The sequence below is a fragment of the Schistosoma haematobium genome, chromosome 3, assembly GCF_000699445.3.
Source record: "Schistosoma haematobium chromosome 3, whole genome shotgun sequence".
NCBI classification, from domain to species: Eukaryota; Metazoa; Platyhelminthes; class Trematoda; order Strigeidida; family Schistosomatidae; genus Schistosoma; species Schistosoma haematobium.
The window spans coordinates 45,005,608-45,021,394 of record NC_067198.1 but is presented as its reverse complement, the minus strand read 5'-3'; the positions used below and the strand labels follow the sequence as shown (position 1 = coordinate 45,021,394).

The 15,787-nt window shown below is 34.9% G+C and overlaps 1 protein-coding gene across 1 annotated transcript in view; it reads left to right on the top strand.

Annotated features, from left to right (window-relative positions):
- MS3_00000154 (uncharacterized protein) overlaps nucleotides 1–15,787 on the top strand; it is a 109,153-nt gene that overhangs the window by 67,220 nt on the left and 26,146 nt on the right. Inside the window, exons 24-29 of the mRNA XM_051208037.1 lie at nucleotides 3,505–3,654; nucleotides 5,118–5,237; nucleotides 7,734–7,862; nucleotides 10,608–10,688; nucleotides 12,296–12,523; nucleotides 14,435–14,629. Coding sequence (XP_051069978.1) covers nucleotides 3,505–3,654; nucleotides 5,118–5,237; nucleotides 7,734–7,862; nucleotides 10,608–10,688; nucleotides 12,296–12,523; nucleotides 14,435–14,629 — 903 coding nt within the window. The remainder of the gene's footprint in view (nucleotides 1–3,504; nucleotides 3,655–5,117; nucleotides 5,238–7,733; nucleotides 7,863–10,607; nucleotides 10,689–12,295; nucleotides 12,524–14,434; nucleotides 14,630–15,787) is intronic.

Sequence of the window (15,787 nt, the reverse complement as noted above, 5' to 3'; positions counted from 1 at the left end):
ATGCAGTTTCATGGTAGTCGGTGACCAACAATTGGTTCATACGCCATTTGTTCCTTCAGGATACTGGAGCCCATGTGCGCCATTGGTTTCGAATCAGGGTTTTCCAACTCCCCTTGGTGGACCCTCCATGTCTACCAACCCGGTTAAAGCGCCGGACGTTCACTTTTCGTCCTCTCAATTTCGTAAACAACATCCCCGCCACGAGAAGGCAGTGAGTAGGACATTCCTGACAGAGGCTATATACGCGTGGCCATGTGAGAGCATTTGGAGAGGGAGAGCGGACTCTCCCCACTCTCGGCCGTACCAGGGAATTTAGGACCGTAGACTTTATTCTGTAGTAACTGACTTTACTTTTTTATTATTTACGTCAATTCACAACTTATTCAGTAACTTTTGTATAGTCTGAAACTATAAGGTTTGTTTCTATAGCATTATTAGTGATATTTAAGGCAACAGATTCCGTATACATGTGCTGTTACGAACATTCACACGTGTGTTGATAAACTAATCGATACATAGTCTTTCAACTAAACGTGATTGAACACACATTAGTAACCAGCTTAGGGATATCTTAACAAAGTTCTACTGTGAAATGTCATGATTAGTAGTTAGTAGATTTCATTTACTCACATAAGAGATTATATGATGTCTCATTACATGGAAAACAGTTTCGTACAGCTATCCAATGTTCTTTAGTTTTCAATTATTTTGCAATGTATAACTGATATGAATTCACCCTTTTGAACCCTAATTAACATAAATATTTGTTTTATTAAGTTCATTTATGATAATGACACATTCACTGAACCAATAAGTCCGCTTATGTTGTTGACACTGATAGACTCAAGTAACTTATTCCTGGATCTCATCACCTTCATAAGAAGACGAGTAAAGACATCTAATTTATTCTGTTTTTTTTTAATTCAAAGGATACAATCGATCACAATGAACCATAAATTATTAATCGTAATCTATGCATAAGTAAATTACTTGTGTTACTATACTCAATAGTTCATAATTAATTAACTATAGTCAATGGCCAATAATATGTATACCCATAGGTAATGAGTTAATTAATGAATCCATAATAGAATCATATACAGTAGTAATCCAAATGCCGCTTTCCCATTCATTTATTCATTCATATAGAACAATATTAATCTATGAAGGAAACTAGTCATGGATTGTTTACAGATTCACCGAACAGAATATATAGTAATAAGGTATATATAACAAATGAGAAATATCACATTGAATCAGTAATAGTACAATTAATCATTAAAATATTCTCAGTATAGGGGTTGTGGAGATTATTAAGTGTTTGATTGAGATCATGACCCAATTGATGTTAGACCACCGTTGGAAACCTGAAATCACTGGATGGCCATTTTGTCCTATTGTGGGACTCCTCAGCAGTGCGCATCAACGATCCCTTTTGTGGGATTTGAACCCAGGGCCTCCGGTCTCGCGCACGAACGCTTATGTATATATATGTATATTTTTTATTAGTTATTTATAGGATATTACAAACTCAGAGTTTTGTTCTGTGAACGGTACGATTTGGTTGTAGAGATTTAATCGTTCTTCTGAACGACAATCATCAACACAAAATTCACGTAGACATGAAATGTTCGAATTTATCCGCATATGGTTCACAACTTATACTGTACACCTCGGTGTTCATTAGTTCTTCTTGACCTTAAACTTGTCATTGTTTACTTCTTTGTTTAGGTTGTATCTCCCATTGGTTTGATTTTTGTTCCTATATTTGTGCATAATTTCCCTGATTGATTGATAAATTGGATCGATTTCAATGTGCTTGTTGATTGTTAATTGACCTGAGTGTTAAGCTTCTAAAAATTCTCTGATGTTTTTGAAGTTACCTCTATCCAACATTCCCAAATTTTTCCAGTCGAATGTGTGTCTGTAGTTGTCATGGCACTTAACTACAAATTGATGTTCATCATGGAGGTGAAGATAAAGAGGATGTCCACTTTGTTTAATGTAATGTTTTTCTCAGTTGGCACAATTTATTTTGTAGAGGTGTACAGGACAAGCTGTGAACTACATATGGAGAAATTCGAACACTTCACTTCTACTTGAAGTTTGTATTGATGATGTCGTTTAGAAGAACGATGAAAGCTCCACGACCAAACCATATAGCTCAGAGGAAAAAACTCCATCCAAATCATCCGCCTGAGATACAAATCCTCTCCATCATTACAAACTCTGTTCCTCATATACGGCGAGACTATAATTTATGGACGAACCAATCAGAGATAAAATAACGATTCATTAGTTTTGGCGCGAAATCCATTCATACATTTGGCTTAATAGAGATTTGGCATTATAGCTGATATCGGTTCGCGTAGAAAACCGTAAATTTATTTTTTAACCTTAGCCACCAACTGTAGATGTAAATTCTAACTGGTTTATTACCTTCATTCAGTCCTAATCAGTAGGTGTCTATTCTCAGAATCACTTCAGCGTTGCTCAAAGGTTGTCCATAAATTATAGTCTCACCGCTTCATCTTTATGTTACGTAATCTAATGTAGTTTATTTAACATAAACCAACTTTATTCATTTGAATTTAATCCATACTATTTGTGGAACAATCAGTTGAATGGAATTCATCGCTCTACATCAAATACATTGACTAGCATTTGATAGCGTGGACAGGACAACACTGTGGAAGCTTCTTCGACACTGCGGCGTGCCTCAGAAGATAGTCAATATCATACGGGATACCTACGATGGATTAAACTGCAAAATCATGCATTGAGGACAATTGACAGACTCGTTCGAAGTAAAGACCGGTGTCACGCAAAGTTGCTTACTCTCACTCATTCTCTTTCTTCTGCTGGTCGACTCGATTAAGAAGACGTCAATATCTGAGGGAAGTATGGGATACAGTGGACAGCTAGAATACAGCTGGACGATCTAGACTTCGCAGATGATCTGGCCCTTCTATCGTAAACGCAACAACAAATGCAGGAGAAGACGACCAGTGTAGCAGCAGCCTCAGCAGCAGTAGGTCTCAACATACACAAACGGAAAAGCAAGATTCCCCGATACAACACAGCATACAACAATCGAATCACAATTGACGAAGAAGATTTGGAAGATGTAAAAACCTTTACATATCTGGGCAGCATCATTGATGAACACGGCGGATCCGATGCAGACATGAAGACGCAGATCGGCAAAGCAAAAGCAGCAAATTTACAACTGAAGAACATCTGAAACTCAAAACAACTATCAACCAACACCAAGGTCAAAATTTTCAATATAAATGTCAAGACGGTTCTACTATATGGGGCAGAAACCTGGAGAACTACGAAAGCCATCATCCAGAAGATACAAGTGTTTATTAACAGTTGTCTACGCAAAATACTTCGAATCCGTTGGTCAGACATTATCAGCAACAATTTGTATAGAACAAAATTGTAAAGAGTGTTTTTGTAAACTAGTCAATGTTTTTTTCTCCATTTTTTTTGTGACAGCATGATTTATTAGATGAAATTCATGGTCTACGTAAAGGTAACACAGAGTTGGAAAGTCAAATTGATAGTTTAAGACAACGTTTGTTGGATAGACAAGAATCAACAGAATCTGTTACTGGAGTACCACTAACATCTACTAGAATATATCAAGTAAGTAAAATAGTTGTGAATCATTTAAATCTTGTTTTTTGTCCTGGCTATATGTATTACAATAGTATTATATAATTATTTGAAATGCAGTAATCATTCACCGATTAAAGCTATAGTCAGAATCAAATCATGTATTTTAATTTGATACAGAAAAGTTGAACTCGTCGGAGAGTTTCCATGGCTTGTTGATATGAAGAACTACAATTGATCAGACTCTATTAGCAAATGTCCATCCTAAGCGTATTATCTAGGTCTTATAATTTTGCCACAAGTTTTTATTAAAGTTAAATAGTTGCTAGTAGTGGAATTCAGAATGCACATTTCGTCCTGGTTGGCACTTCACAGCTTGATGTACCTGAATCTTAGTGTTGATAATAATATTGAAACCTAAACCTAATACATTTTACTTGAAATTTCAATATTTTATTCACTGACCTACAGAGTCTCAGTAGTCACCGGTTGATGTGATAGAAATAAGCGAGTTGTAGCTTGAAGCGAGTAGTACTGAGCTTGATTTTAAATGTAAATACCAACAATTGGATATTGTTATATCCAGTTGACAAGTTCTAAGTAGGACAAAATGCTTGTGATAAATTCCATTGATAATGCTAATCAAATTTTATTTTAAATGAAATCTATGTTCTTGTTGCTGCTTTTGGTTAGGTCTATTATGGTTACGTCGCTAACGGATATAAGAGTAGCAGATGTAGATTATTTATTTATTTGTTGTTATTTAATGTCAATATTCTAGATAACTGAATTCAATTTCATCTACTCATATTGTTTCAATCCATATATATATTGTAGAGGCTAGTACCCCCTATATCTGACTCCAATAAATAGTATCCCGTTAACTGAGTATATATACATGATGTGATTGAATCTTTGTTTCCATCAATTATGTACCGATTTTTCACTAAACATATCACCAACTCTGATGAGTTTAAATGATTTGAATTCCTTTTTTGGTTAGCGTTTTTTTAGAGAGTTTGTTTTCTACGGGATGGGGTCGCAAACCCCATGCCCAACCTTCGGGTATGGGACCGGCATTAGCTCTAGAAGAGCTACAGGCAAAGTTGTACAAGAAAGTGATTGAGACTCTACGTGCTTTTTGGGAATGGCTCTAACTGTTATATTCGTTTGAATATTAATGGAGGCATTTTATTCCTTCAGAATGGGATGTATTTCTTGTCTATTAATGCTAACTAGCACTGGACCTAAAAAATATATCTTATAGCTTGAAAAATAATTCTTCACATTATTCAGCGTATCTGACTGTGTTACCGAAAGTAACTAGAGCACTGGACCAGAATACGCTGTTTTACACTTTACAACTTTATCCTCCCGTTTACAAAACTGAACTACAAACTTTGTCTTTAGTTATAACGTAGTGAATCTTACCAACACTTCATTATTAAATGTGTTTTCGAATCATTCATCTTTTTTTGTTTACTTAATATTAGCCAAGTATGGGATTATCTACAACCTCCAGTCAAGAATTAGACAGATTACGTAAACAGTATACTGAAATGAAAATATCTTGTGAACAAGCACAAAAATCATTTGAAGAAACTCAAATTCAAGTGGGTTTAAATTGAACCTCTCTCTTTTTGTTTATTTATTTATTTATAAAAGGGAAGATCAATGATGTCATCAGAACAGATTAAGTTTGTTTTATTACTACTCCAAAATCACCAGCATAGATGATCTATGTCGAATGATTGGTAGCCGATTAAAGTAAGACGGGAATGGTGTGACAAACAAGCTAACGTCGAAGTCATACCTCGCGGTCAGCACCTTATGTGGGTTGTCCCATCGACGTATCGAGATACTACACATGCTTTGAAGACTGTACAACACAAAGGACATTATTACAGAAATATATTAGTTAAAGCAGATACAAACGAAAGTAATACCACCGCCGGATGAGCCAGTTCATGGCATACGAATAACTGGTGCGCATTGGTTGTCTTTGACCTTGACGAGGATCGATGATTTGTTCGATATTCAGAGACCCGACTGCCGGATGATTCAGCTAGGACTCAATGACATTTCACTGGCCCCACACTACTGATAAACATATAAGTAGTAAAGTATCACTTTAAAATATCAATTTAAATTTAAGTTTCTATACGGAAAATACTTATAGCCTCATAAATTAATATAGAAATGAGCCCGTTACTTCAGTTTCTTGTAGAGTTACCAATTAGTTACTGAAACATAAATGAATAGCACAACTTTACCAACTTTATTCTGTAATAGGATCTTATTTGTGTTCAACGTAGTGTACTACTGAGTTTTGTTACTCTACAATAGAAAACTCTTCAGTACGCTTCTAGTCTGATGATCTTCCAGATACTCTTGATTAAAGCTAAGTTTATGGCAAACAAAAAGCTAAACGATGATCAATTTAAATCAACTAAGCAATCGATTGTTATAACTTACCTTGGTAGTTGCTTTCCAATATACATACACTGATATGATTTCTACCGTTTAGATCATTCTTCTCCGTGAAAATAAGCAATAATTCGATACATTTTAAAGTTGCATTTGATTAAACTAAACTATCCAACACTTGAAGGATGTTTTCTGCACTGACATACATTAGATTCACAACTATTAAAAAGTTGAAACCAATGAATGAATCTTTTGCCAAATTGAAATGCTTTAAAATGAATTTTCAATGTTCTATTCAAAAGTAATGACATATATGCTTTAACAATGTTGAAAGTAAGAAAATAATCTTATTAACCATTAAATATCTACTTAGTAACTCGATAGTACACTGAAAAGAAAAGATCCTCAGTTTGAACGTGTGTGATCGTTTTAATGTATACTGTCAAAAATTTTCAAAATTAAATACAACAATCACTCAATGTAAGCAGAGATGATGATGGCTAGTGTTAGGTATGCTGAGGAATATACCAATCACTATCATGTTAAGTCTAATGATGTTCTTGGACTCTAAATGGCCATTCCCTATTGGCCATTATTTATTTCACTCGTTAAATATTGTACAGATGTTGTTTTCTATTTTTATGGTACGATGTGGTCTATTTGGTTAGTATATAAACAGAGTATGTTTGAAATATAACGATTCATAACTCAGAGGCTGTGACTTGCGTTCTAGACTCAACTGGCTGGGCTAGACAGGGAAGCGGGACCAATCGGGATTCTAGGTCGTCCTTACGTGTTTTACGTGTTCACTGCAATCGATCAATGAAACGCTGCGCATCTAACCTGCAGTCCACACGTTACGACAGCTAGCAATGGAATTTCAGGGTGCTGGATGTACCAGCATCCCAAAGTTGATCTTCCCTCCGTGACTAAAACCCAGTACTGTTCGCTTCGAAAGCTATCGTGATATTCAATTAGCGACTAATTGACTTAAGGCACTATCGAAGCAATTCACACAGGATGTACGTATGCCAACAAGAGACTGATCGATTGCAGACCTAAATATCAATGGTAAGATTCAAGTAAACAATACCAAGTGAATTTAAACTTTATCCCATCGCAAAAGCAAGTAGCTATCAGAAATCAGTAGTTAAGTGAATAACGCGATGGCGTTTGAAGCAAATCATACTGGATTCGAGTCCCAGAGTAAGTACCAACTCCGAGATGCAGGTGTATCCAGCTGACAAGCCTGAAATAGGATAAAACGCGCATTCTGGATTTTACTACTAGCCACTATTCATCTTTGCTTGAATGCTTGTGAATGAGGCAATATTGAGGCAATACGCACAGTTTGTACATCTGCTCATAAGTGACTCATCAACTGTAGTCCTAAACATCAATGGGAAGATTCAAACAAATAATACATTTAATGTCAGAAGGGGTTCTGTGGAAATTTTTTAGTAATTTTATAGTTGAATTCATAAGTCAATTGAAGCTAGATCACCATGGAAACACCTGGAAGCACTAGACGTGATCATGGATAGGTAATACTGTGGAGTCTCATACTAGGATGAAACGGCTGTCCATAGTGATCTAGCTTCAATTGACTTATGAATTCAACTAGAATATTATTTAATAATTGATATATATATTACTTAATTCTCTAAAACAATAATTGTTAGTATGATCAAATGAAAATTCAATATGATCATTTACAAGTACAATATGAACAAGAAAATGAAAAATGTAAAAAATTAGAAGAACAATTACGAAATAAAATCAATGAATTAAATGAACAAATTTCTGATACGGTAAATATCTTCTTTCTTTCTCTTTTAATTATTATTGATTATTATATATTTATTAGAAGGTATTTTTGTGGAGAGTTTAGAAATTTCACTGATTGAAATCATGAGTCAATTGAAGCTAGACTACCATGGAAAACCTGGAAGCACTGCTCACTAATGTCAGGCTTCAACAGGTATTTCCTGGAGTTCTAGTGAGAAGCCGTTACCAGTGGAGTTCAACCAGGTCTGTTGTGAGATATCAACTCACTGAAGACAATGGTGTACGGTGGAGCAACTCTGTGGATTGGTTAAAGTTAGACATTAACACCGTTGGATGCCGGCAAGCTCAGTGGTCTAGTTGGTTAAGCGCCTGGCGCGAGACCGATAGGTCCTGGGTTCGAATCTCGCGGTGTTCGGGGTCGTGGATGTGTGCTGCTGAGGATTCCCATACTGGGACGAAAGAGCCGTCCGGTGGTTCCAGGTTCTCCATGGTGGTCTAGCTTCAATTGACTCATGATTTCAGTCAGTAATATATATTTCAATTAATTTTTAATGATCAAACCAATTGTGAAATGTTTTATAAAACTATCATTTAAATCTGAAATGATCTGTAATTTGAGTAACCATTTTTTCTTATAGAGTTTTGTTCACTGAAATGGATAATTTGGTTATGGAGAAATAAAGTTCTTCTGAGCAATATCATGATATGGTTCAGCTTTCATCATTCTTCTTTACTTCAGGTAGTAGTGAAGTGTTCGAATTTCTCCACATATGATTCACAGTTTGTCCTGTACACCTCTACAAAATAAATTGTGCCAACTGCGAAAAACATTACATTAAACAAAGTGGACATCCTCTTTATCTTCACCTCCATGATGAACATCAATTTGTAGTTAAGTGCCATGACAACTACAGACACACATTCGACTGGAAAAATTTGGGAATGTTGGATAGAGGTAACTTCAAAAACATCAGAGAATTTTTAGAAGCTAAACATCCAGGTCAGTTAGCAATCAACAAGCACATTGAAATCGATCCAATTTATCAATCAATCAGGAAAACTACGCACAAATATAGGACCGAAAATCAAACCAATGGTAGGTACAACCAAAACAAAGAAGTAAACAATGACAAGTTTAAGGTCAACAAGAACTAATGTGAATATCGAGGTGTACAGGATAAGCTGTGAAGCACATGTGGAGAAATTCGAACATTTCATGTCTAGGTGAATTTTGTGTTGATGATTGTCGTTCAGAAGAACGATTAAATCTCTACAACCAAATCGTACCGTTCACAGAACAAAACCCCATCAAAATCATCCACCTGAGCTACAAATCTTCTTCACCATCTTGAGCAACCATCTTGTATGATTTAACAATGAATATCACTTTCGAGACCGAAAGTTCTAGGTTCGACTCCCGCGTACGTCATTGTGAATGTGCACTTCTGAGAAACCCTGCGCTAGAACATTGATCGGTCCATCATCTTAAATAAAACTCAATAATCTCCTACATAATTTCCTACATCTTTATATCTTTGGTACAGTAAAACAATCCATATTCTAACTTTTAATTTAAGTAAAGTACATTCTACTGAACTAATAATGTATTACACTTCACATAGGGTTCACACTAACACCACAGAAGATATTCAAGGTCGTTTGATGTAATAATTATAGATGTACAAACTATTTCAAGGAAGAATATATTTTAGTTATATAAATAACTTTGTTTACTCAATGTTTTCAGATTCTAAAGTGAATAAACAGATTTCCAATTAAGGAAAGTTCATTGATTACACAAAAATTACATTTTTATTGTAAATTTTGTACTTTTGAATCGTGAATTCCATAAAGGTGAATTATAGTAACTAGCCTTAGCCATGTTTGTAGATACAGACTACTTGGCTGGGGTCCGCATGACTGTCGTACCCAATGGTTGGAGACTCTGGGTGAAATGGCTCAGAATCTATTACAATGGCGTAGGTTTATACATGCTCTGTCTTCCTTTAATTTATGAGATTAAAATCACTTCATAACTTTCTTTCTACGAAATAATTCTCTCTTCCCGGACTATATATATCCTTATATGATATCTTTCTTTTATACACTACAACCATTGAACTAACTTCTTCTATGAATCCGGTGTTCATCTTGTTGTGATAATGAGGTACGGCATCTTGAGCCAATGCATATATGTGCCTGGTCCAACGTTGTAGCTGATTGACTGACTGACTGACCGATGATAGTGAGCCAACCACAAACATACAAACTATTTCAAGGTTACGGCATATGCTTGTCTATCAAAACAGTATGTTCCCTACAAGTAATTAAACAAAGTAAGAGTTTAATTTAATGTTCCCATCACAAAATCACACTAGTTATCATACAAGAATACTTTGTAGCTATATAGAATAGTCATTCGAACAAAAATTCGAAAACCTAACTTAAATTCCTATCACAAATCATTTATCCATTTATATTGTATTTTGTTAGTTGAACGGGTTAAATGTTGTCAAGGTTACCTGAAGTCACTTAAACCCATCTTCATAGTTCAGCTTCACTATTCGTTCTTCCATACGTAAACACTGATTATTGATTGGTTGAAACGGCGTTCGTCATTACAATGTACTTTAGACGCTACACTTCATCAAATCTTGGACGATAAACTTCAATGATGGCTACATTTAAATTCCAATATAATATTTATACTGATTGGTGATTTTATCTAATTGTATATTTTTTAAAATTTATATTTGATTGATCTTTAGCGTACCTCAACTCAACCTACTCATCCGTTGACGTTAAAAATTGAAGAACTTCATAAAGAACTGGAACGTAAGGAAGCTCAGGTGAATGTCTAATAATCTGTATTTTTGTTTGTTGTAATCGCTTTTTTATGAAGCACCTCAATAGATACCGACTCAATGAAATACTTTAAATACTTCCAAATATATGGTGAAAAGACGGAGTTGATGAAATGCCTTTTGAGTAATCAAGTCCTACATTGATTTTATCAATGATTTTCAAATCAACTCCGTTTTCCTGTCACTTTTGATGAATTAGTTGTCAATTTTCTTTAATCTGTAAGTTATACCTCTAATATTAGACAGTTAGGGAAAATTAACAGAAAGCAATAAGCAACAATCTACTTGGGAGAGAACAATGCAGATCCCAACAGAGGAAGAAATCAGAAAGAAGAGCTGGGAGGGGATAGGACACACATTGAGAAAAGCACCGAACTGCGTCACCAGGCATGTCCTCACTTGGAATCCTCAAGGTCAAAGGAGAAGTTGAAGACCAAAGAAAACATCACGTCGAGAAACGAAGACAGATAGAAGAAGAATGAACAACAATTGGATGGAACTAGAAAGAAAGGCTGAGGACAGCGTGTGTTGAAGAATGCTGGTTGGCAGCCTATGCTCCAATAGGAGTCACAGGCGTAACTAACTAACTAATAAGCCCGTGTTTTATTTTAGTTGGCTCTTATCAGCAGGGTGTATATGAAATCTTGAACATACTAATGTATCATCACAGAAGATTGGAACAGATGTCACTATTTCGGTCAAGTATTTTCCCATTTATGTATTGTAAACAATCAAATAAGTGATAAATTAAGGAATATAGTAATATTATCATTATTTAATATTTTTATGCTGCAACTGACATGTGACCTCACAGCTTTTCAATCATAAGGGTATGTTCTCATATATGTGGATAATTACATCGAAACTATAGTGTTAACCCTTTTGTTCATCTATTCAAATGAGACCATTCAGAAGAAACTTATCTGAATTAAAGACGCATTATCTGTAACGATTTTAATCTAAATACTGATTCTTATGTAAAAGAATCCAACAGATAGATTTGAAAGGGAAAACTTTTGATAATAAATTAAAAAATTTCTGTTGACTGTAGTACAACAAGTCAATAAGTTTTGTTGTTTTAAAATGTCATATTAGTAAGTGATAGACATCATCCAGAAGATACAAGTGTTTATTAACAGTTGTCTACACAAAATACTTCGAATTCGTTGGCCAGACACTATCAGCAACAACCCACGGTGGGAGAGAACAAACCAGATCCCAACGGAGGAAGAAGCGCTGGAAATAGATAGGACACACATTGAGGAAAGCACCGAACTACGTCACCAGGCAAGCCCTCACATGAAATCCTCAAGGCGTGAGGAGAAGTTGAAGACAAAGGAACACATCACGTCCAGAAGTGGAGACAGACATGAGAAGAATGAACAACAATTGGATGGAACTAGAAAGAAAGGCTGAGAACAGAGTCGACGACCTATGCTCCTTTAGGAGTAACAGGCATAAGTAAGCCTTCGATTGGTACTCCAAATGAAATCATTCTTCAACAAATATAACTTATAAATGGAAATGTATCATAAGTATTTAATAAGATGCTCAAATGTATTATTATTTACTTGAAATTCTTCTATTCATAGATTACATGCTTGAATAAACAGATAGATCGTCAATATACATCATTATCGACTACACCAGATGCACGTCATACTGATTCCACTAATCAACAATTATTAATAGCTAATTTACAAGTTCGTCTTCGTCAAGCTATTGAAGATCGTGATATTGCACGTGAACAATTGACAACTAATTTAGCTAGAGCTGAAACGTCTACACTGGATATACAACAACAATATATGTTGGATAAAGTAAGCACGGCAATAACTGAACATATAAATTGGTCTTTCGCATACATTTATTAAGTAATTTAAGTTCCTCGAAGACATTTTGTTGAGGTTGGCTTAATTTGTGAGTTATATTCATCATATACTGATCTCGGTTGAGATTACCGGGATCACATTAGACAATCGTTTCATCATTGTATGGGACTTTTTGTCAGTGGACATCCAGGACTCTTTAAGCATAAAAATCAAGACAAACTGCAATGTATAGTAAGAAGAAGTCATGACTGACGGAGTTCACATATGTCAAGAATAAAACAGTTGTAATTGATAAAATTGAACAATTGTTAACCAAACTGGTTGAATTTAAAACTATGGCAATGGCTTTGTTGTGTAAACAATCGCTACAATTCCTAAAAGTTTAGTTTCATTTGAAAATAGTTATCATCACAGGTTGATTTTAGCTGTCTAGTCACAGATAAGGAGAGGATTATAATTAGCTGTTTTATCCTAGTGTTAGATAGATTAACCGTAAAGTACACTCGTGTTCACATCCAAAATCACAACTAGGACTTTACATTAACATAATGAACCCCTCAAATTTCCTATCACTGTATTATGATTTCTTTATTCACATATGCAGTCATTTACTTCATGAACTAGTTACATTTGAGTCATTCAGTTTTAGTACAAAATAATCAAAATTATAGGACCTTAGTTAGTCAGTCAGTCAGTCAGTAACAACGTAGAACTTCGTACGTACGTACATCAGTTCGAGTCGCCACACCACATTAGCACAGAGATGCAGTTGTCGACTCAAATTCCGTAGTGGTAGAGGTAGTAAGAGTATAAGCAGTAATCGGAAACATTAATTAGTTAGTTAGTCAGTTAGTTAGACTGTAACACTAAAGACATGTTATTATTCTTCAGCCTTGGTATAGAAAATACGGTGAGACTATAGTTTATCGACGATCTTTGAGCGACGCTAGGCTGACGTTGAGAGCATCTACATAATAACTAGGACTAAATGAAGGTTATAAACTTGTGTGAACAATTCGACTTATGATTTACAGTTGATGGTTAGGGTTAGGAATTACATTTAGGGATTTCATCACTAACTGATATGAGCTATAATGCTAAAACTGTATTTAGCCAAATGGATGAATGAATTTCGCACCAAACTCCGAGACCTGTTATTTTATACCTGATTTGTTTGTCCATAAATTATACTTTCGCCGAAAATACCATAACATGTTTCCTTATATGTATTTTAATATACTTCTTAAAGTGGATGAATTAAGACATTAATGTGTATCTACTGGTTGTATTTGTTTTGAAAATAGATTCTTTTATCAACTGTCATCAAATTGAGGTTCAGTGATGATAAAAAAGAAGATATTATCGACCAGTTCTTCATATTTTGCAATGAATAATACAAACTAACAGCAACATAAGATTATTTCATGAAACTTCAGAATTAAGAGCAAACATGGTGACATATAGTCACTGCCGGCATTATCAATGATTTCGACCAAATCGAGTTGATTAACTTAACTATGAAGCTATCTTTCTTACAATAGGTCAGAGATGGGTTGATTACTTAATTACTTACGCCTGTTACCCCTCATCGAGGAGCATGGGCCCATCCACTAGTATTTTCCATCCAACTTTGTCCAAGGCAATCCTTTCCAATTGCTATTCATCCTTTTCATCTTTGCTTCCATTTCCCGATATAGTGTATTATTCAGCCTTCTTTCCCGTCAGGATTCCGAATTAGTGTTTGACCTGTGATACAGTTTAGTGATTAGATAGGTTCATTATTCAAGCTAAATATAATCGATATCTAACTGAAACTGTTGTTGTTCCCATATTCAATTCGTAACAATCTAGTACAATTAATCAAAAGATATCATTTCTTTATTTACCTTTTTTTTCTAGCAAAATTTACAACAACAAATTACAAATTTAACACAATCCGTACAAAATGCTACAAATGAATCAGAACGCTATCAAAGAGAATTCAAACAAGCTAGTTCACGTGTTCAACAACTTAGTCGTCAATTACAAGAAACACAATCAAACTGTGATTCAATTGCTCGACAAAGAGATAGTTTAAGAGATCAATTAGATCAGGTAACATTATTGTTATTTCTCTTACATTACTAAATTATTACATTGTAGTGTCGGTTATTATTGTTAAGCCTATATACCTTATTCTAGCTTTCGGATAGCCCATTCTCTTCATCCTACTTGAGTCACATTTTGACCTTGTTAATTATTCGCTTGTCAATCTTGACTGTTTTTATATGAGCGGATATGTGTGTGTACACTTTTTATCCCATTACTCATCACATGCCTGTAACTTGCTTTTGTGTAACTATAACTATTGATTAACGCTTGGTTAAATGGAGTTGGTTTACCCGCCATCTCCACTGCGCGCCGTTTCACTTCGCTCTATTTCATTCACTTCGTATAAAACATATGTGTATTCAATAATCCATTCTCGTTATTCAACTTATTTAATTCCTTTATTGACTAACGCGATTTAAGTCGATAATTATATAGGAGGATAAGCGACATATATATATTTCGACAACAATCATTCATACGATCTACTTGGAGTCAGATCGACGGGCCACTAAAGTGGAGATCCCAGCAACAAACATCGTTCGATCTGAACGACGACAAAATAAAGGGCCCTACAACATGATCTCTAAGTTATAATGAAACCAGCGTTTAACTTGACAATATGTTAACAACTTTTCAAACATATTGGGATACTACTGTTTGAATTTTATCTTAATCAGTTGAAATACAACCGATTGGTAATACGATCTAAAAGAAAGTTGGTCTAAACATGTAAACAAATTACTATACATATTAGTACATGAATCGACACAACCTTTTAAATTCACTTCGTATTGTTTACTTGTATCTTCCTATTGTTATTTAAGACTGCAGTCTCTTACTGGCATATGTGCATGTTGTGTGGATTGCTTCGCATATTCAGCTGACGAGTCTCAGATACGACGAAACGTGTCTCTTGGATTCCACTACTAACCACTATCCATCTCTATTTATAATGCTTGAGAAGTAAGGCAATATCAAGACAATACGCATAATATGAACATATGCCAATAAGGGACTGATCAATTGTAGTCCTAAACATCAATGAGAAGATTCAATTAAACAATACTAAGTTAATGTAAACTTCACTCCATTGCACAAACAAGTGGCTATCAGGACTTAGTAGCTAAGTGAATAAAGCGATGGTGTTTGAAACGAACGGTA